The sequence below is a fragment of the Aptenodytes patagonicus genome, chromosome 1, assembly GCF_965638725.1.
Source record: "Aptenodytes patagonicus chromosome 1, bAptPat1.pri.cur, whole genome shotgun sequence".
Taxonomy (NCBI): domain Eukaryota; kingdom Metazoa; phylum Chordata; class Aves; order Sphenisciformes; family Spheniscidae; genus Aptenodytes; species Aptenodytes patagonicus.
Window position 1 is genome coordinate 144,174,936 of NC_134949.1, and position 23,554 is coordinate 144,198,489.

General features: G+C 40.3%; 1 protein-coding gene across 2 annotated transcripts in view; it reads left to right on the plus strand.

Moving 5' to 3' along the window:
- MID1 (midline 1) overlaps positions 1 to 23,554 on the plus strand; it is a 151,430-nt gene that overhangs the window by 122,544 nt on the left and 5,332 nt on the right. For both annotated transcript variants that reach the window (XM_076357719.1, XM_076357710.1), the window contains exons 5-8: positions 147 to 295; positions 3,876 to 4,003; positions 12,272 to 12,415; positions 20,989 to 21,150. In XM_076357719.1, coding sequence (XP_076213834.1) covers positions 147 to 295; positions 3,876 to 4,003; positions 12,272 to 12,415; positions 20,989 to 21,150 — 583 coding nt within the window. The remainder of the gene's footprint in view (positions 1 to 146; positions 296 to 3,875; positions 4,004 to 12,271; positions 12,416 to 20,988; positions 21,151 to 23,554) is intronic.

Below are 23,554 nucleotides of genomic sequence, written 5' to 3' on the forward strand. Positions count from 1 at the left end.
CATCAAGCTAGTGTGAAAGAAGCTCTTGTCAGCGAAGCCATTCATCTTAACTCCCGCTTTGCATTCCGGCTTTGCCTCGGAAGTGCAAATGCAATCATGATTTGTGACCCTAGAGATGTGACTGCTTTCTTATGTTTCCACTCAAGGTGGTGAGGTTGAGAAAACTGGCTCAGCAGATTGCGAACTGCAAACAGTGCATTGAGCGCTCGACATCCCTCATCTCTCAGGCTGAACAGTCGCTGAAGGAGAACGATCACGCTCGCTTCCTGCAAACTGCTAAAAATATCACTGAAAGGTAAAGAAGATGTTCCTCTCGATAAACAGAAAAACCTCAGTTTAAGGCAGATGGGTTGTCACAGTTGCCATATTGTCTTGTCCCACCACAAATGTGGTCAAAGAGAGCGGGGTGAATTGACACATTCCCCCAAAACACTACCTTGTGCTGTACCAGAGTGGGAAGGACCTTACTGTAATGCTAAACCAAAACGTCCCTTTGAAAAGAGGAGCAGTCGAAAAAGGATGCGAAATAAGAGTTAGAACAGTAATAGCATGCACAAATGAAGGAGGTAGCACAGATGCCAAGCAGATATCTGGTGCTAAACACACTAAAAAAACAGGTTTCTGGAAACTGAACTTCCTACTTCATGAAAAATTCTGAGATTGAGAAAGAAATCAGGCAGCGACTACACTCCTTAGAAGAAATTCGGAATGATCTTAATGGATTCATATTCTTCACAAAATAGCAAGCGGCCAGGTAACAAAATGTGTAACTTTGGGAACCTGCAACATGCATCTCTGAGGTAGCCCACTCGAAGAGTTGGAGATTCAACAGCTTGGGTGTCTGGAAATTATGGCAGCTGCTGTGTTGTGTCCCTGGGTGCAGGGAATTTCTACTACTTCTAGGATCCTAGCTCCATTGCAGCATGCTAGATATATCAAGGACCCAAAGACAAGGGAGCAAGTCTTTCTAGGAAACTGTGCTGTCAGAAAATTTGGTCTGGTTTTCAGTGCAACACTGTGAATGCTGAAACATTCCCACTGAATTTCAGCAGTATTTTCTGATGAAAAAATGTTCTGTTGGAATTATCATCAGTCAGAGAAACAAAAAAAAAGGAGAATGTATCTGGACAATGAAGAAAACTATTAAAAAGTATGCTCCTTTATTGAGGTATTTTTTTATCTCTGGGTTCACATTATATCTTCACATTGTCCAGCCGATTTTCACCTAATCCAAAGCATGAAATTCCCTGCTGGTTTTTGTTTTTTTTTTTTTAAGTCTATCAGTTACTCTGGAGTCCTGTATGCAGATTCTATGAATATCAGGCTTCACCAAAGCTGTTTAATCAATTTATAAATAAGCCGGCAACACTGGGTTGCTCGTTACAGGTTCAGAGAATTGAAAATCTGTTGAGAAAGGCAAGGCAATGGATTACATTTGATCCATTTGATCTGTCAGACTCAGACCCTAGTTTGTATTCTGTCACCACGCTACATTGTGGCACTTCTTCTTCCCAGCTGAAGCTGATAGTAAAACTACCACATGAGCATCATGAGCAAAAAGCTGAAGGCGAGGGTCTGGCCTTTTTTCAGTATTCGGTGGAACAAGCAGTAGGGCAGAAACCTGTGGAGACAAAACTTTTTAACTGACTACCAGAGAATATTCAGAGAATCTCCATTTTCACCTTATAAACATGAACAGTTGCATCATGAATACAGTCACAGGAGAGGCACTTGGAGAGCAGAAATGAGACCAGCTGACATATGTGCCCAATCAAATCTAATTCTTGGCTATCACAGATTGCTGTCTGTAATGAGATGGCTGTGAATGCCCTGAAAATCAGAGAATCATTTCAAGCAGTGAATAAAACTGAGGGGAAAAAAAACACCAAGTGCTTGCAGACAAATTGCAAGTGGAAAAAGAGACTAAATCTGATTAATAAATTATTCCCCACAAGTAACTCTCAGTTCTCATGTGGTGAGCAATATTTTGTTTGCTTCTAGACTGCTCATGTAACAGTCTCACCAGGGCCCTGAGCTCCAGCAGCTAAAACAGTCTCCTGTTTTCTCTCCAGAGAAATTATGCTCATTGCATTTCTTCATATTTCAAAGTAATTGCAGTATAATATTCTCTGTTGTAAGCACAGCAGGTAACTATGTATAGCAAAGACGTTACACACACTACAATGATTTAGGTCATGCATTATTTACAGTGGGTGAAATGCATTTATCCTAGAAAAACCCTTTCCAACCAAGTACAGTGTCAGATAGAGCAGGCAGAAGTGCAGGAGAAAATTCAGTCTCTGAACCTAATATGGTGACATGGTGTTTGAAACTGTGAACTGTTGAGCTCACTGAAAACTGACTTTAACACACATACTCACAGTACATCCTTTGCATAGCCCCAGACAAAGTCCAGAAGGGCCTGGTGATATGGTCATCTTCACAATAAGTATGTGCTTTATGGAGGTATTCAGAGAAGCTCTTCATCTTAGATACCTGCTTGCTGGTTTCTTAGCAAAGCGATTGTTAATTTTGTAGAGATGTTTGCCCTAGCGCAGGCCCTACAAGAAATGCATGTCTTTTTTTCCTACTAGATATAAAACACCATAGTGTAACTGCAGATGAACTACTGGGGGGTGGGAAAGAAAAAAAAGAAGTGAAAGAGCTCAGGGAATTTTTCCCTCTAAGTACATGGGGAAAAGGCACTTCAATTAAGAGAAACAGTGCTGAGAACTGTATAACATGATTTATTGACTAGGAAACCTCCTCAGCTCAGCTTTTGAAAAATATGCTGAAGACAGTGAGATGCGCAGCTCAGTTTTTGACTTTCCTAATGGCATTTTCCTAAAATACTACACAAGAAATATATGAGAACATAGTTTTTAGTAAGCATTTGGCCTGGAGCCATTTGAGTCATGCCTACAGAGAAAAACTCTAATTTGGGAAACTGTTAATTGAAGCAATCAAAATATTTTGATCTGACGTGTCATGAATGACAGATAACTGACATACCTTGTGTGCATGGTTGTGTGTTTACCTCCAAACTCAAACAATTAACAAATGAGATTTAATAACCTCTTTGCTTAAACGGACCAAACTTTCTGTAAACATATCTGGTATCCAGCTCTCCAATAACATATATTTTGAGATATCAGGCTGAAGGATCTGAAAGATACATCCTGATGGCAGTTTTCTTGTGAAAGCTCATCTCTCTATATTAGTACAGCTAGACAGACAAAAAGTGGATGTAGCTCCTGAAATGAAGTAGGCATGGAAATTTTTCAGTGTTGGAGGAAGTGTAAGTATGCACACATACTTTGCAGGGAAAAGCCTTTCAAAACAAACTGTGTTGACATCTATTTGTTTTATCTCCCCCCTGTGCTTTTTGAAGTTAACAGCAGTGTGCTGTGCTGAACAGCTGAGGAGGTGTGGGGATCTGCACCGAGCCCTTGGGACCGTAGTGCCAAGGAATGCCTGGAGCAAGAAACTGCTTGGGAAAACAAGGGTAGGGAGGGATGCAGCGTCTGTCAGGATTGCTTAAAACACAGATAAATGTGGTATTGCTACTTTGGTTCAGTGGGTGACTAGAAAGAACAATTCAAAGTATATTGTTGTTTAACCAATATTTTGTTAAAACCTGATCTGGCACTGCATGTTAGGCAAAAGCTAAGTAATAAGAGATTTTTACTGGAGACTTTGCTCGCCAAAATAAAAGTGGCAGGAGAAGCTCCTAACTTAAACCATATAAATAAAATACATGTAAAAGTTTTTGTCAACCTTTTTGCGAAGTGATAACAATCATAATGATCAGGTCCTGCCTTGATGTGAAAGTTATTGTGTCTTGGGTGCTAAAAGACTTTTTCTTTTCATTATAGGGTTTCCATGGCAACTGCATCCTCCCAGGTTCTGATTCCTGAAATTAATCTCAATGATACTTTCGATACTTTCGCACTTGATTTTACCAGGGAGAAGAAATTGTTGGAATGCCTTGATTACCTAACAGGTAATTTTTTTCTCAAGGTGCTACTATTATATGTTCCTCATAAAATAGTAGTGATAGGATTTTCTTCATTGCTCTCTGTGGTCAGTTAACTTTGGCTGACTGCCAGGTGCCCACCAAGCTGCTCTCTCACTCCACCTCCTCAGCAAGACAGGGGGAGAAAATAAGATGAAAAGCTCGTGGATTGAGATAAGGACAGGGAGATCACTCAACAATTACTGCTACAGGCAAAACAGACTAAACTTGGAGAACATTAATGTAATTTATTGCCAATTAATTGTAAGAGTAGGATACTGAGAAATAAAAACAAAACTAAAAACACTTTGCCCCCACCCCATCCTTCTTCCCGGGCTCAACTTCACTCCCAACTCTTCTACCTCCTACACCCGCATGGCACAGGGCGACAGGGAACGGGGGTTGTGGTCAGTTCATCACACGTCATCTCTTCCACTTCTTCCTCCTCACGCTCTTCCCCTACTCGGGCGTGGGCTCCCTCCCACGGGATGCAGTTCTTCACGAACTTCTCCAACATGGGTCCTTCCCACAGGCTGCAGTTCTCCAAGAACTGCTCCAGCATGGGTCCTTTCCACAGGGTACAGTCCTTCAAGAATGGACTACTCCATTGTGGGTCCCCCATGGGCCATGGTTCCTGCCAGAAAACTTGCTCCCATGTAGGCTCCTCCCTGCAGGCTGCAGGTTCCTTCAGGGCGTATCCACCTGCTCCAGTGTGGGTCCTCCACAGGCTGCAGTGTGGATAACTGCTCCACTGTGGTCCTCCATGGGCTGCAGGGGGACAACCTGCGTCACCATGGTCTTCTCCACAGGCTGCAGGGGAATCTCTGCTCCGGTGCCTGGAACACCTCCTCCCCGTCCTTCTTCACTGACCTTGGTGTCTGCAGGGCTGTTTCTTTCACATTTTCTCACTCCTCTCTCTCCCAGCTGCTGCACAGCCTTTTTTTTCCCCTTTCTTAAATATGTTATCACAGAGGCACTACCAGCATCAGTGATGGGCTCAGCTTTGGGCAGCAGTGGGTCTGTCTTAGAACTGGCTGTGTCCGACATGGGGTCAGCTCCTGGTCTGTTCTCACAGAATTCACCCCTGCAGCCCAACCACTGCCAAAACCTTGCCATATAAACCCAATACACTCTCCCTCTTAATCCTGAATATATTACCCCTAGCAGCCCCAGAATGCCCCAGGAAGCATTAGGTGCTACAGAGAACAACTGGAATGCATTTGCTACCTCCTGTCCTTGCATTCCTCCCCACCAGGGTGTGGGCAAGTGGGAGTGAGAAATGGTTAAAAGACACCGCAGCAGAGTGAAATGAAAGAACAGCTGGAACTCAGCCTGGAGCAGCCAGAGGAGGGAGAGCAGGGACCAAATCCCATTTCCCAGGGGACGGATGCTCCACGTGTTACCCTCTCCTTTGGGGCTGCCTGCTCGCTGTGCCAGGTTGCAGCCTGGCAGATTTCCCATGAGCAACAAGAAGGTGTTCAAGCAATCAACATCAAGAGCTCAGCAATGAAAGATGTTTTCTCATGCCAGTGATACTGTATATTTCCCCCATCACAGAACTGGACGATCTCACTGTGTCTGGGACTAGAGAGCACGCGGTGTGCTTTGCACCAGGGTGTGGGATGGGTTCTCTGCAGAGCAGAGCCCCAGCTTGCTTAACGGAGAGCTTTGGCCTGAAGAAGCCCACAGGATTAGGCCTGTACTGAAGGCCTGAGTAATGTGCGATCTCAGAGTATATAATGACTCACAAAGAGAAACAAATTACTGTAATTTAGGGTGTTTTGATTTCAATGCCAGAATTAGAACAATTCATTCCAGTTCAATTGAAAACAGAAGAGGCATGGAGTAGGTTTTCATTTTGCAGGGTCTTTAAGCATCTGCTGTTAACAGCGAGAATTTGCAAGGAAAGTCACAAAGCACTGTTAGAAAAGCACTTAAAAACACTTCCTGGGCCCATTCTCTTAGCCCAGTTTGCAGGAGATATACCCATGTTATTTCAGAAGAATGTGAGAGCGCGAGTCCCCTCATTGCCAACCACTGGATCTTTTCTATGCAGAGGGCTGGTTTCTGGCTTTTCTGCGGGGGAGTAAGTGAACAGATTAATACTGGGAAGAGCAATGCTGTCTGCATGCACAGGGCAGCACCACCCTTGCGTTACAGAGCTGTGGGGTTCTTGCTGTATCTGAAGGAGAGATTTTATCTGCAAGAAATTTCTGTATCACTGTGTAACTGGTGAATACAATCAGTGCTTAACACATACTCAAGTAAATAATACACAATAATAATGTGGTGAGAGTCACTTGAACTTTTTATACAGCACCAGTGAAATGTTATGGTGTCTGCCTCTCCCCAAAGTCTGCTGGAATTTTGCCACCATGTTGAGTATTTACCCCAAAATTATAAAAAGCCAAGGAAATGAAAGGAAGGATGAAGAAAAAGCCAGGTTCATTTGCCCTAACCTAGGAATCTACCTGTAAAATAATCAGCCTCAGCTTCCTTTGTAGCTGAAGAAGAGGAATAACCACATCATTTTAAGGCATGTATATCAGTCAGTTGACTTCATTCTGGAGGTGCCTATTTCTCCCAGCTGGCTCCAAACAGAGGCTAGAGAGACTCATTAAAATGTAGATAATTGTGGTTTACATCTTTAAAGTTATGAGAGGTGAACTCCATCTAGCAGTCTGCTCCTGTACCACTCAGGTCTTCTCCCCGTTGCACATCCCATGTCAATATTACCAGCCTAATTGCTGTGCACTGCAGAAAATAAAGGTTGTAACTGTACCAAAATGAAGGGTAGTCTTGCTACAGGGTGCAATGCCATGAAGATCCTTTCTGCAGTCCATCATGCTGGCTGTGCCATTTACACAGCTCCTTCTCTGCCTTCTTCCTACCTCATCCACAGTCTTGAAAAATTCCTCACAATGCAGTCTAAGGGAACTTGCGAATGTATCAAGCAGTTTAGCTGTTTTTTCCTAATCTACCATTTTTATCCTTGCCCTTGATGCCCAGTGAAGAACAGCTTTAGCTGGCTCTGTCTTTGTACTATTTTTCTTCACGTTAATAAATAGCATATGGCTGCAATGGCAAAATCCAAAACACATGTCCAAATTATCTGAGCATAAAATACAAGCTATGCAGACAGTTAAAATATGTTTATGTAAATATATGTATATATGTAATATATATGTGTATATGTATAGTCCCAAGAGTCAAATGCACTTGATTATTCTCTATTGTTGTTCAGAAACTCTAGAGGAAGATTTATTTTATTTTACCCCTTTCAGATTGATGAATGGATTCTTCATAGATCTTAAACTGAAAACTGTGTGACAGAGTGGATTGGGCTTTACTTTTATCATGTTTCACAGTTAAGTAAAATGAAGACCATTTGTAAGTCCTAGTGGTACATCTGTGTTGTGAATCAAGTGAAGAAGCCTATATTATGTCGATCATCCGTACTGCTTCTGAACAAAATGTCAAAGCCTGAATTCCAGCTTCATTGTGTCTGCTGTCAGTTGCCTTCGAAGCAATTGACCTTGGTTATCTTCTGGAGATTTTCTTCTACTTTGGTTCTTCCCAGTGTACTATTTGTCAGATCTTCTTCATCCTCCATCTCCCCAACCCCAGTTTTCTATGTGGCATATTGAAGTTTGCATCTTTCTTTCTTCCTAGGCTATTTCTTTCCCAAATATAAATTTAACTAGTTTGTGCTTATCATTTACATAGCTGTCTGTCCAAAGCTTCTGCTATCCAAATGAAAATCTCTGATATTTCTCTGAAAGTTGCCAGCCAGACATTGAGATGTCAAGCTCAGTATAGTAAAACAATACCCTTAATCTTCCTCTGACTGTTCTATCCTTTGTATATATAGCCTTGATGTCTTTTGAAAGCTTTCTTATCTTGCCAGTTGCTCAAACTCTTCATCTGGAACTCATCTTTTTCTAAACATGTATCTTGCTAGATCCAGGCAATGCATATGACTTGCAAACTCTCTGCACAATATTACTAACATAAGGGCTTTTTTTATCCATGGTGAAGCAAAAATACTTGCTCTGTGTCTTAATACTTTGAAATCAGTTGCAGGAACATCTATTATTTGACCTTGCAATTTGCTCTGCTTCAGAAATCCCATCTGAAACAATGATACATTTTCTCCATCTATCACTTTAGCTATGACTGTACTAAGAAATATGCATTGCCTAGCATATACCAGCAGTTTTTTCACATGAAAACAACTTCATTCTGGAAACCCTTCACAACCTGTCTTTCCTCTTAACCCTTTCAGTATTAAAAGATCAAAAACCACCTCTAGCCAGCTCAGTCTCATGCTTTGGGTGTAATCTCTTCTCATTCTGTTGTTTTTGAACAGTTCTGGTCTAACCAAAACTACGTCTACATGGTTGTATGACTGAGCTATTGATGCCAACTCATGCATGACATGACACATCAAATTTGTATCCACATCTGATGTAACTGTGCCTTTCAAGTTCTGCATGCTGGTTCAGCCTAGTGTCATGATACACCATGGAGCCAGTAATGAACAGCTGAGAGAGGTTCAGCTTCCTCAACTCCTTCATGTTCATACCAGCAATGTGAATATTTCTAGCACCATTAAGTCAAGGAGGTGGCTTAGATCTTTGTTTTTTTACTCAGTATCAAAATCAGTAAGGAACCCTTACAAAGTCAATCACCCCATGCCAGCAGGGAGTTGGAGACCGAGCAATCAAAAGAAAGTTGAGGTGGTTTTAGTCAATCTCTGTGACCTCAAGCTGAAAGGATTTCAAAATAGTCTCAATAGTCGCCCAGGAGCCACTGCATTCATGCTGATTCATCAATAAGAGGTGGCAGTTTCCCTAAACTGCCTCTCAGGTGTCTGGACCATGTGAATGCTTTCAGTCTGCTTCAGAGCAAAAGCCACACAGATGACGTTGAATGGAAGGTGGGTTAGACTAACTTGGTTGAAAGGGAGTAGGTATACTCGCAAGGTCAGTTGCTTCTGGGAGCAAATTTAAGAAACTGCTTTTCTAATATTAGTTATTGCCTTTCAGGGACTTCAGGTGTGGTTCCTAACTGTTTAAGTGTGCCTGCTCAGTTTTGAGTCGAAGTCACACAAATTAACTAAAACAGCCTTCAGCAATGATTTTTACCCTTGTCAGAGAGTGTTGATTCATGAATGCAGATGGATGAAAGTCAGCGTGACTGAAGCAGTTACCAATCCCAGATGTTTGCCCTGGTCCTCTATGGAGATTGCCACCCCATGACCAAGGAGAGCTACAGATGTTAGGAAGCAATTCCTTAAACCACTGTAGCTTTCATTGTACCTTGCTAAGTTTGCTGGCCCTGATTCCAGCTTCCCTCACTGCTCAAGGCTGTAAATTTGGGGTTTTCAAGAGCTGCTTCAAATTTTTTTAGCTCTCCCTGACATTGGGTGGCAGTTTGTAGGCAGGAGGCCGCCAATAGCTGAGGGTATTAACAGCATCAGCTGTCAAACTTCAGTCTTGTTACCGGTGCGAGTCAGTGCTCTGTCCTCACCCTGAAATGGACTGGAAGGGCTCATGGGCAATCACTGCTTGTCCATGGGGAAACAGCACCGAAGGGTGGATATGAGGCTTTATGTCTTCCACTGCTGTGCTGGAAGCATGCCGGGCTTCCTCTTCCTGAGCAGTGGTGGAGCACACCCACATCAAGGCCACGGAGGGGAAGGTGCTGGTGCAGTCTTGAGATCGCTCTGGAGTCTCTGTAGAGCTTTCCTTGTGGCACCTGAGCTCCATAGCAGTACTAGTAAATGTGACAAGCAAATCACACGCTATCAAATGTAATAATGAAGATAACTGATGAAGGTCAATCGCTTTAATTGCATTATGGACTTACACTCTCCAAAGGAGCATGTGCTGTGGAATGATGAATTTGGCAGTCAGACTTCTACATTATTTTGAAAGTCGTAACAGACCATTTGCATGTAGACTTCCCTGTCTGTCTGCAGGAGAAGCAGGTATATTTTGTTTTATTCTGAGTGGTTTATGAAATGAGTGTTGCTGAAGAGCTGAATTTCATGCAGTATAGTCTCGGGTGGGTGTGGGTTAATCACGAGAGCAAGAGAAAAGATGTCCTGCTTAGGTCAAATCTCTTTTTTCTGTCATGCTCATTATATGAAGGCCTGTAAATCTCCAGCCATAAGGCCAGCCAGGTGTGCATATGAAGAGTGAACTTAGGCTGTCATTTTCAAAGGAGTTGAAGACACTTAGGTGCTATTGAAATGTGGTTTACAGTTCATTAAACCTTCAGTAGTTGTTGCTTTCCATTAAATTAATATTTATTATCTGTGTTGTAGTAATAACAGGTACATTTCTCAAGTAAAAGGTTTTGCTCTGTTAGGTGCAGACGACTGAAGACTTTAGTTGAATAGTAGCAAAATGGATCCGCTGGTATATTTGTGATTAATATTTTTCTCAAATTTTTTTCTGTCTTTGAAGGAAAGGCAAAATATGAAAATGAAGCCTCAGCTAGAAAAAAAAAATAGCTCCTGTAGATTGTTCTGCTGGATACATTTTTGAAACATAGCTGATAGGACCAACGCAGTACTGCATAGCTTTCACAACAGTTAGTTGGCCTCAGTTAGTACACAACCTCTAAACTGCAACACTAATCTTTCCGGAAGATTGAGGGGTTTTTTCTCCTCCTTTTGTTTATATTCCCCTCCTGGATGACTGTTCTTATTTTAGTTCATTTCTCTCTCTATTAATATCCATCTGTCCCAAGGGTTCCTCTGCTGAGGAAAAAAAAAAAGGCATTGGTAAGCTTCCGTGCTACAATATTTAGAGCATCACAAATCATGGTCATATCATGAAACACATTTGAATGTTTCCTTATGCCCCTTGGTTGAAAGAGGCTGCTTGGAAATGTGTCTGCACTTTAATCCTTGGGAACATACATCAGTAAACCGGGGACATGAACTATAAAAATTCTTAATGGAAAGTAAAATAGATGTTTCATAAAAATAAGATGTTGCAAAAGTAAAAGTGGAATTCCTTCAGAGGAACTTTTTTCGAGGCCATTATTTGTGGCTAACAGAAGTTAAAGAGCTGATAGCAAAAATACCATTCAAAGTTGCCTTCCTTTTCCTTTAATACAGGCATATTGTGGTTGTTTCAGCTTGAGTGCCCTCCTGCCTCACTCTGTGACAGCTAGGAGGAACACTATTAAGCACAAGGGTTTGGGGTTTTTTTGCATGATGGTGGCATGTAGGGAAGATGATTAGGAATGAGGCTCCCACTGAGACAAGCATGCAGGAAGGCCCACCAGTCTTTCAAAGAAAGACTCATTTGTTTCTTATTTAGCTGTTTGGCTTTGTAAAGAATGCAAACAAGGAAAATTTAGACTTAAGAAGTTTGCTTCAAGTTTCACTTCTTTAAACAGGTCTTTAAAACAAACCTGTGTGTTAATATGGGAGAAAAATGTATAGCTTGCAACACAGAGATCTTGCTTGTTGATTAAAAAAAAAAGAAACAGAGGGACAACTTTTTATTAAAGTGTTTGGATTGTCTTTTAGAATTATTTAATTAGCAGTGACATTAAAGATTAGGTTGTAATAGTCATACAGTCATGATGTTATAAGAACTCTTTATATAAGGCTGAAAAAAAGTGAGTTGTATGGTCAACAGAAATTATATGCATCTGTATTAGGAAGGATAGCTAGGAAATAAATAAAAATTAACTTGGACAGAGGAGAAGATTGAGCATGAAAGCATGGGTGTTTGGAGGCTTCCCCAAAATTATATTTTTTAAATACCACTTGTGCCAACCTCTGGTAAGATAGGCTAGGCAAACACTGCTTTCAAGTCAACAGTGAAGAGTGTTGACTCTCCCTCTTGATATATGCATCAATGAAACTGATAATTGTGGTGTGATGGTCAGAAACAATCCTAGAAAAAGTAACATGTCAATTGTACCTATTTAATCACAGTTTAACATGACCACCAACACATCACTTCTGCTAGGGCATCTGAAACTAAAGCTACTTTAATAAAAAATATTTTCAAAATCTGGAGTTCCTAGGTGGTTATATTGATAGTAAGAATACCTTTGCAACAATTTATTGATAATCAAAGTTACTACTGGAATTAGCCAAAAGTTGTTGAAAAGTCTGTTGGATGGTATAGCTACAAACTCATACATCAGATGCATCCCCTAATCTCAGGTGAGAAGGGAAATATTTTACTGATTGTGTCAGTAAGCCTCCTCTGTTGTATCTCACAGCTCCCAACCCACCCACCATTCGAGAAGAGCTCTGTACAGCTTCTTATGATACCATTACTGTCCACTGGACGTCGGATGACGAGTTCAGTGTGGTCTCTTACGAGCTGCAGTACACCATCTTCACCGGACAAGCTAATGTTGTTAGTAAGTATAAACCACCTCTTTTCTAGTTCTGTTTCCTTATGGTTTCTCTGTAAACCAAGTGTCTTTAAATATAAATGTAGGAAAATATTTTCTAGGAAGATTTAAAGCCAAAATTTTAAATCCAAACCAATAATGATTTCAAAAGGTTTTAAAATTCAGAATTAATTCAGTTAAAATTTCCTGTGTCTTTTCTGGGAGTGCCATGTAGTGGGAGCTTTCGAAGACTAAAACCAGCACATATTCCCAAAGGCACAAGTATTGGCTATGTTAACAGGGCTCGTCTCTTGCGTCCTAGGTCCCTTGTTGCAGATGTAGCAGGGACAAAGACCTCAGTTTCATTGTCTGGGCTAGTCAGGCACTTGGGAGCCTGTGTTGAATGGGTCGTTAGTTAGAACTGCAGCCCCGTTGCCATTTAGATACCCTGGACAACTGGACCTTTGTCAGAAATACAGATTAAGTCCTTCCCTCTGATTTTTACTGTCTTCAAGGCTACAAAGCATAGGTCTCAGTTAGTATACTGAAGGATAAGGCAGCAAACATCAGTGGAACAACAACTAATGTGGTAACTTTGTTCGACTTATAATGACATTAACAATCATTGCTTTATATTTTGTATTGTAGCACATTTTTTATTAAATACACTCTCTGTTTTGAATCTGTGACTTTCCTTAATGAACAAACTTACTGATTATTCCTTGGATTGTTTTGTTGTTAAATAACTATTCCTCCGAGAAAACAATGTTGTCTAATCTTTGGCCAGGAAGTCAACACTTCTGGGTTCAGTGCATAGTGATCATTGACTATGAATTTGGAGAAGTCATTTAACTTCTTCCTGTTCCCTGTGTGTTTAACGGGAATACCACTAGCTGACATGTACTTGCTTTATGAAACAAGGATTCTGAAATGAACCAAATCAATCAAAAGGTGGAGTTTGTTCAGGCAACATGTATTTAAATTGGGAACTCATTGCCACAGAGGGTTGTTGTGTTTTTGAGTTCTTGATCATGCAAGAAAAATCCACTGAGAACAATGAGGTGCAGAGACTTCCTCCTGGCTCAGGAAGTCCCAGAGCTGTAAGCTGTTGAGGCCTGGGAGAGCGTGGTGAGAAATGACCGCTGTGTGCTTTCCCTGTTCCTTAACACCTTCCTACGCCCTTGCTTTTGTGCACCATCAGATACCCCGGGCATGCACTGAGCTGGATAGGCTTAGCTCTGACCCAGCGCAGAAGTGTTTTTCTTCTTACAAGATTTGTTGAGATACTTTGATGAAAGTCAGTGCTTTGGACATGTTTACATGCTTTATGTCAGTGGAAAAATGGTGTGGTCTATGCCAAGTTTCAGTACTGAGCCAAACTCCTGCACTGACTCCTCTGTTGCTGTGCACACCTCATTTTCTCCATCACTAAACTGTAGGTAGTTTTCCAAGCCATCTGAAAGGATATCTGAGGATTCATGTGCTGGCTTGTTAACACCATTTTTAAGTAGCATACTGTGAATATATTATGGTATTCAGGATTGACTAAAACATAAGGTGGACTATTGAAAATTTGATGAGTGTTTTGCCAAAACCTCCATTTAGTATTTCGCTAAACAGCCTAATTTTGGACAACACACTGGAAAATTTAAGACTTCTGGAAAGACCAAGTAACCTTCAATACATGCTCCTACATCTGAGCAAGCTGGATAACAAAAAGGTCTAATAGTAATTTGGAACAAATTGGAGCAAGGTAGATAAGGAAGGAAAAGCTTCCCTGATTAATCACTACTAAGCAGACAAGATTTAAAGATAACACAGTTCATTGCTTGTTTTCTAACCCATTTTTATCTATGGCTTTATACTAGAAGACTTTATGCAAGTCAGTTATTGGCATTACGTGTGAACACGGCAGCAGAAAGGTGTGCCATTTCCACACCTTTGTGATGTGGGGTTTTACTCTTTGCTTACTAGTGAATAAATAACAAGGTATTTCATTTTTAGGTTGTATTGTAGGTTTCCCATGTGGAGGTGAAAGCTTTGATCTGCAAAACATGTATCAATTAGCCTACTCTCAGAGATTCAATATGATAATTTTTGGGTATAGCATGAAGTGCTCAGTGTGCAGTCTGAACTTTCATTTTATCACTTTGCAAAAATGGTGTCATTAAAAGTTTGAAGAGAAAACAAATTAACACTGTAAGAAACTTTGTTTACAAAATGCTCTGAAGACTTTAAATGACAGTAGAAAGAAATTAAAGAACTGGCCCTTTTTTTTTTTGAATGCAGCTAGCTCTTACACAAAAATCCTGGCTGTTAGTTTCAATTTAATTGAAAGCTATAGTGTTAACCCACGTTAAATGCATGCACATGTAAGTATATGTGGAAGGGTTTTCTAAATGTTGTAAAGCTTCTTTTTAATCTCGTTATTTAATGTAGACTTGAACACCTCCAATGGAGATGTTCCCACCAAATCTAGCTGCTGCAGATCTGCCCGGGTTTCTAACACATGGGACTCTCCCAGTTCATTCCAGCTTCCACTGGTACTGGAGATTTGCCCATTAACATCCTGATTTTACTCAGAACACTGCTTGGATGTTTCTTCACTTTGTTGGATTATATTCTTTGTCCTGCAGAAGGGTCTAATATCCCAACTTTTATAAATGACTTTCCAAGATTGTCCCTGTGATATCGGAGTGTACCTTAGCAGTGTGGTTGAACAGAGAGCGCTATTTTCTCACTGTAAGCGGCCTTAGCAGGCGCTGCACTGCAGCCTTCATGTTTTGATGAAATGAAGCTAGGTGATTTTTTTTTTAAAATCCTGTTTTAATGGAATAGATTTTGGATTAGCACAAATTTCTTTCTATTTATGGCATTTGCATGCTGTTGCACATATTATTTTTTTTAATTTCCCTGTCATATCCCAAAAAGTTTCCATTGGTATTGTGTGTTGCCTGTAGCAGATAATGTAAACAGGTTCATAGATTGTCTTCAGTTCTGTGTTTTTGTAGCTATGAATTAGTCACGAGGGAGTAGCTAAAGTACTGCATTAAACCAACAAGCTTTTTTCCCCGGTGACAATAGGAATCACTTTGCATACATACCCACCTACCGTGCTAATGGAGGCTGTTCTTTTGGAATCCGTTTCTTAAAACCACATAGCCAGACTGACTGCACTTTCCACTCCTTGGTACATTTCCCCTACCAGAGGCATATATCATTCAGAGATTGCTAAGAATTCAGTAACAAAAACAAGCAATGATATGTTTTTCTAGTGTATTTTCTATCCAACGTAATCAACTATATTCTTTTTTATTAACTGAAAAATTGGAGAGTTAACATTTGATGGAGAAGGTCCAAATAGAGTATTTCATTTTGAATCCTGTTTCATACAGGAAGGATTATTTCCAAATGTGGCCAAAATGCTTGGCTATTAAATGCTTGGCAGCCCTGTTCTGTGCCTAAGAGCAATACAGAAGTTCAAATTAAGCAGGCTTTTACTAAAGCAGTTGTTCTCAGAGTTACACCATTCGCACATTTGCATTTCTGAGAGGCAGCTAATCACCTGCAATCTGAATATTGTAAAGGCTTTTAAAATGACTTTGTCACTAGCTAGCTAACATGCATTATAATTTCATTATCGCATTTCAATAAATTTTCAAGTATTTATTGAGTATGCATTTTTTTAACATCATGGAATTGCTTTAGTGTGCTTCAGGAAGGTTAAAATTTAAACACCCAGCTTTTTACTAGCTGCAATACAAGGTGTTTTCATGAAAAACACATCTCTCTCTTCAAGACAAAAAGCAGTAAATAATTCTCTCTTTCCTGGTAAATGGAATTTAGGTTAGTTAGTTTCATCAGCTAAATACTAAAATTCACTGTATTAAGATACAGTGTACTGTCAGAACCTTCCCAGTATTACATGGTTACTCTTCCTATAAGATAGGATAAAATTTTGTTGAAGGATCTAAGACAACTAGGAGCCCAAGCTTCCATGAAAAACAGTGATTTTATGATTCACCAATTAATTTTTGAATATTCTAGCTTTTGTCTGTTTCTGGAAGCTTTAATTTATTAAAAACAGTTTCCTTGCAATCTTCAGATTGCTACTGAGGATTTTAGTGAGTATGTTTTAATGGCACAAAAGCAAGTTTGCGATAAAATCAAGGAAACTTCTGCCTCTTGAAGAGTACAAAAAGAGTGTTTTTCTTAAAAAAAAAGCAATGTGTTTTGCAGAAATCCTGCATATATTATTTTCTTCCACATGGGAAGGCAAAGTGGGGGTGGAGAGCTATCTGTTACCTTCACCTACTGTATTTGTTCTACCAATTTGAATTTGTAATAATTTATTTAAATAAAGCATTTTAAAATAATTAAAATACTCAAGAGATTAAATAACCTTCCCATGACTTTTGTGCTCCTTTTCCAGTTTTCAAGAAGATACATTTTATTAAAATCTACCAGTGTAAATTTTAGGAGGATTTACACCTTGGGATTTTTCCCATCTGTTTTTTAAAGTGCATCAACAGCCAACACCAGGGAAATAGCTGTACAAATTATTACCTCCAGACTCTGAGAAACTTGTTTTGAAAACTCACACATCCTGTACGGACATCACTGTGCTCACTGCACCATTCCAGGATGTAATTTAAATTCTCTACATTTTTGTAGGCTACAGTTTTAAAATACATTGTTTTACCACCTGCATTACTCTGTAAAAAGCCCTGGGTTTTTGAAACAAGAAACCTGAATGTAGCACGGGTTAGGAGTGGGTACAATAGGAGACCCTTAGCTCCTGCTGCTGTGCCAGTGAGGAGAAGATGTGTGCTTTTCCACTTAACCTGCTGCCACCGGCAGGGAGCTGAGAGGGCAAACGCTACCCCCGGATGCCCGCGTTACCAGGCTGCTTGGTCATTTCCCTGAACTTTCTTAATCATCTCCTTTTGTATTCAGAGAAGAAAGGCTGTCCTGACAGGGCATAACTGGAGACAAATTCTTTTGACGCGGTGTCAAAATATTCTTTTATACCTAAAAGCTTAACGTGGCTGACACTAGTTACTATTCTCTGTTTTGAAGGATTTTGGACTTGTAGTTTGACACCATCAAAACTTCATTCCCAAGATTTTTGAATGAAAGTTCCATTTAAAGCCTGTTATCAAATACCTCACAGTCAGGAAGCGCATGGGCACATCACTGAGCATAGGCAAGAGCCGGGCTTGTTGGGACAGCAAGGTTTGTCGAGCAAAGTAACCGAGTCAGTCACTGCACATCCAACATTTATTGTACGCCGGTAGTCTGGGATGCCTAAGACTGGAAGGACAAGGAAAAGAAACCCAAGGTGTCTTGTGTCATCAAAGAGGATAGAGCCTTCCCCTAGGTCATGAGTCAGGTCAAACGGAGAGTTCCCAACTCTCTCTATTGACCGTGCAGAGAGTTTAGGGTAGGTAAGGTCCTAACTCAGAAACTCTGCTCTTTGTTCAAAGTCAGGTGGGATGAATCTACACCTGCCTGCAAGTGTTTTGCCATTAGCCCCAGCAGCAGAAGCCAAGATATAGCAATACCTAAAATTATTGTGGCTCTGACTTCTGTACACAGAAATCTAAATTGAGCATTAACTAGATTATTTAATAATGTAATAGTTTACCTTGTGTGAATATTTTACAGACTAGTGCATATTGGGTATGTATAAATCCACATACACAGGAGGAGAGGATAGACTGGAGAGGAGACTCATAGCAATGCATCTGTACCTGTACAGTCCTTCATATGTTAGATCCAAGTTTTATACTTTGTTAAGGAGCGATCAGCCTCTGGAGGGTAACATAAAAAGTGTAATGCAAGCCTGAAAAATGTGCCCTTTAGAGAGTTGTAGTGACTGATACAAATCTAGTTTTCAGATCATTTAGCAAAAATCTGAGCACTTCTGTGTCTGAATAAGGGTTTATTTATATATGGCCTGTGTATACCATAGACCTTTTCTTCTGAAGCGTGGTTGTGGAAGGAGAAGACACTTCCAGGACTCCTGTCTGGATTCATACCGCTTACTGTCATATGTTATTTGATACCCCATCAGAGGCATCTGAGTTAGGGATTCCTTGGTCATCCTGGACTCCCTCTCAATCCAGTGCTTCATTTTGTTTTATTTTAGCTTAACACTTATTTTGCAATAGCACCTATGAGCCAGGTAAGCGATGGTCTCAATGCAAAATCCATGTGGTAGTTCAGCTACAGAACAATTGTGCCTTCACTCTAATACCTGTGGCAAATTTTTATTGGGAAAAGATGAGGATTCCTCTGAGCATTCAGTGAAATATTTTATGCCAGAAAACTGCTGCTTTTTTTTCCTTTCTTCCTCTTAGGAAACCCATTCACACCCAGACTAAAAAAATAGGTATCATTCAGTAGGTATGGTTCAGTGAAACAAGATGTGGACTGATGTTGCTATAAGCAGTTTACTACAGGTGCTAGGTACAACTGGGGTTTTCATGGTGTATAACACTGGGTTCTTTTTTTTTCAGGAGGTAGACAGATGATGGTTCTATATGATCTAGTTTTTCAATAGTCTTGAGAAAAACAGTGCCGCAAGGTTGCTTTTCTTTGCTGCTTCTATCCACATGTAGCAAACTGTTTGAAACCCTTGTGGCTGATATTTAGGGAGGCTACATGTGGTCAGGATGCTCACTGGTTGAAGCATAAGGAACATCCTAGAATTCTTTTTTCCCACTTTACACCAGGAAACTGCAACAAAGAAATGTTCTCATTCTGGTAAATCATGGTCCAAAGGCCACAACCCACATGTGAGTTCAGCCACAGGCTTAGACTTCCAGACTTCAAATCAGGGTGGTGGGAGGGGTTCATCTCACCTCATTTCAGATACCTGGTTAGAGATCTTACCTATGCTGGTCACCTAGGCTGCCTCTGTGGGCAAGAAAGGAGAGGCACTTGTGGTAGGATGTTCACACCTGGAGAAGTGATAGAAACTAGTCGCTGATTTCTACCTCTCCCCAGAGTCCAGAAAAATATGTTAGGCATTGCAGCTCTTCATTAGGTGACAAGGTGATAGGAATCCCACCTGAAACTGTGCCTCAGTTACCCATTTGCACAGCAGGATGAATAGCTGCCTGCCTCTCAAGCATGCTAGGTAATATAAGAGACCTTTGAGACAAAAGCTACATAATTCTTAGGTTGAAAGTTGGGGTATGAGTTCTGTTTCTAACGATCTTTTGTTGTGAAAAGCATATCCCAAATTAGGAAGTAATATCCCAGTATGGTTATGAATTGTGTATGAGTCTGTAAACTTGTATCACAGGTCTTTTTATTTCAAGTTTTGTGTCCAGTAGCCTTTTAATTTTTACTTTACATAAAGGTTTTGTGTTGCCTAATTTGTAGAGCTGAAATTACTACTGACTTCTAAAAGATTCTCTTCACTAGTACTTACTGGTTTGCTGGTAAAACACGAGTTAAAAGCTGAAAGCTGTTTTTTAATAACACAGTAGCTTTCATAACATGTTCTAGGCCCAGTAACGGCAGAGTCCAAGAAGTCTGTCAGGTTCCTAATCCAGTCAAGCATTTTTGTTTTAAGTTTTCCAGTCTTACATATGCACATGCATGCATACACTTCCATCTGCATTTATCTTTTTCTAGCTGTATAGCTATATAAAAGGTTGTGAAAATATATGCACTTCATGAATGTTAAATTTGTTATTTATGTAAACATTTATAATAAGAGAGCTATCAGACTCTGGGGATCCATTAGGCCAGGAGCTGTTCAAAACATGCAGTAAGTAATATGGGTGATCGACTGCCATTGCAGTTATATCACAGTAGGGAAAATTTATGTAGATGAATAAGGTCATCTCAATGGAGTATTTTCCTGTTTTGCAGATGATATTGCTCCTCACTTACTTTACTTACTTCCTACATATTATACTTCTGTGGTAGGCATCAAACGTACCCAAAAATGTTTGTAACTGGAAAATGATCCAGCTCTTCCCCAGCTGACATCTAACCATGAGGACATAAATCAAAAAGTTGCATCCATTAAATTTACTGGCTTAGATTACATCCTGACAAAGTCTGGAGTGTAAGAGCCAAAGCGCCCGCGCTCTACCCTGTTTGGCCTCCCATGATTTGCTTCAGGTCCTGAAGAATGCATACCTGGGGACTGTCAGCAAAGGTGCCTCCCCAGCCCTCCTAGCTTTACTGCTTATGTTAGTTTTCTGAGGCTTAAACTGAGTTCATTAATCCAAACAGGAGATTGATGGGATCTCCATAATCCTCTAGTTCTTAAGCAATAAAGAATTCCTTGTGCTGGGATATGAAAAAACTCAGACTGCTCATGCCTCCACTGAGTCGTTTCTTAAATGTCCATTTTTTATGGTTGAGTTCACATCGCAAGAACTTAAAAGGTACCTTGGCTGAGGGCTGACGAAATGAGTTAGTGGAATTAAGTAGCGACTCGGTAAATGTAACACCACTTTAAAAGGTACAGAAGCAAAATTCATATCGGTTGTTGGGTGCTCAGGAGTGCTCTAAATGTTCCTCTGTTACAAAGCGTTTAGTCAGTTATAACTATTGTGCTTTGTTTGAAATTGCAGGTTTATGCAACTCAGCCGACAGCTGGATGATTGTTCCCAATATCAAACAGAACCACTACACAGTGCACGGGTTACAGAGTGGCACTAAGTACATCTTCATTGTTAAGGCCATTAATCAGGCGGGCAGCAGAAGCAGCGAGCCTGGCAAGCTCAAGACAAACAGTGAGTAACGTGAGATCCGGCACGCACGCATTCTTCTCCTTTCTTGCCTTCCTTTTTAGGTTTGATCTTTGGAAGATACAAGAGCGCAGAGCAGCTTTACTTGTTTAAAGTGCTTCCCACAAAGAAAGCCACTTATTTAACTCAATTCAAGACTGCCAGAGTCTTCAGTAGGGCAGAAATTACTTTTTTTTGAGAGATGTATCTGAGGTTTGGTCACTAGAAATATCATTTAGGAACAGAGCCATCACATGTGAAATGATTGAAAAATACTCTTTTGTGGTTTTGTTTTAATGTCCTCTCTATTCTTTTTCCTCTACAAAGCAAAACCTTTTCTTATGTTTGCAATAAAACATTTTATTTTTGTATAATTTTCATAAGATAATTGCTAGTTTAATTTTATCCTCCAAAATGATCCCTTTCTTAGGACACTAGAAAACTTTCTTAGCTCCATCCCCTCAGTTTTTTATGGAGTTCAACAAGGTGGTAGAGTAGTCAGAGATCCCACTTCAAAAAAACAATGGTTACACAAATTATTAGCAGATGTAGTATAGCAATTTTAAGACTGGTTTTCAGCCTGTTTCTTCTTGTGTCCCAGCCAGTCCCTCAGTCATGTAGTCATCACAGGCAGCTCTGAGCACTGGATAGGGAACACTGGGATTTGTGCACCCTCTGAAACCTGCTTATTGTAGGGGAGGGTGCCCGAAGAGGGGCGATACTGAATGTTGCAAGAAGGAGGCTGCAGGGAATGGCACGTACACGTTTCTCATTTTCCCCTTTCTGCTATTAACCTGGCTTGCATTTCTGTGTAAAAGCTGCTCATACAAACCCCACATCTGCTACCAAGAATCTGCTTATTGTTAAACCTGGTAACCTACAAGCAAATGCATAACCAGAGAACCCGTTTGGAAATGGCAATCTTTTATCCTTTTGTCTCTTTGTGACCCAGTGTGGCACAAAAGCAATCTCTCAGGTGACTCTGAGAAATTATGTGACCAGATACACTTCAGTACGGAGAAAGACATCCTTCAGATACCGCTTCAGCAACACAAAGGCTGCTAACCAGTTAGAGAGCCAGGCTGTAGGTATTTTACTGCTACCGGGCGGTAAGAAAAAGCAGGTAAAATGTGCCCCAAATACTTTCCAATGGGTTCATTTTATACTTGATCATAATCCATAAGTAAATACATATTATGAAAGTAGATGATAACTCTAAAGCTAAAAGTCCTCCTTATCTCATTCCTGACCCATCTCTAATAATGTTAATTGAGAATTAGTATTGCCTTAATCATCTCCCATTTTAAATGTCTGTATTTTCAGAGTGGCTAGAGATCTGAACCAACACATATTGACTGTCACTGTTCAGATGGACTTAATTTCTTCTTACCCCCCACATTAATGCTTTCAGGTTTACTGCATGAGAAATGCTTAACTGTTCCTTCATAAACTCTGAACAATTTACATCTTATTTGATGTACGTGTGTCAATGCCTGACACAGGCCTCATGAGAGCGCTCATTTCTGTTTTCTGTTCATGTCATCAAACCTTCCGCTTACACTTTTTTTCCCCTTGATATGAAAGACAGTCAGAAGGGAAAAGGGCTTTGCTGGACCACTCATGGAGTCATAGTTTCCTAGTTGTCTCCTGGTGGAGGTAAATGATCGTTCTGCTTTTTGACACAATGAGCAAGCCTGTCAGAATTGTGGCGGGCTTTATATATCTACAGGGTTTGGTTTACCAAAAAGCTTCCTGTTATTGTCTACAAACCTTGTGCTACAGCCGAAGATACTTGCCAAGAGCAACAGCCTCAGTAATGTTTTTACACCATATTATTTGGACCAAGTTACAGTTCACTTCCTTCTTTTTAATGCACAGTATCCAGCACCACATGGGCATCCTTCCAAAGCGATCCTGAATTGTTGACTGTGCTTGTTATAAATAAAGCTGTGAGTGAACGAACAGACAAGGCTAGTGCTTCTTCTTCTTTTCAAACTCGTTTTGTGGGATTTGAAATCATACTTTTTTGTAGAAACGATGAAGATGTTGTTATGGAGCTTTATCCCTAGAGAATTAATAGAATGTAACTTATTCTAAATCTAATATGCTGTGAAAAAAGCAACCCTCAGACCTTTATTAGCATGTATATTGGTTTCAATTACGTGCAAGAATTAGAGTATTCGGGTTACCTCTAGGTCAGAGATAATGGGCATGATGATTATGCAGGGCTCTTTTCAGGGATTATCGACACGGGGAAGTTAGTGCACAATGAGAGTGACAGTAAACTGACAATGCAAACTAGCTATTGCAGGGAGCAGAATAAGTTAGTCTATCTCGAGAACGCTTCAGAGGAGGAGATTAATATGGTTCTGTAATCTTGCAGGCTTCTTAGAGGCTCGCTAATCCACTC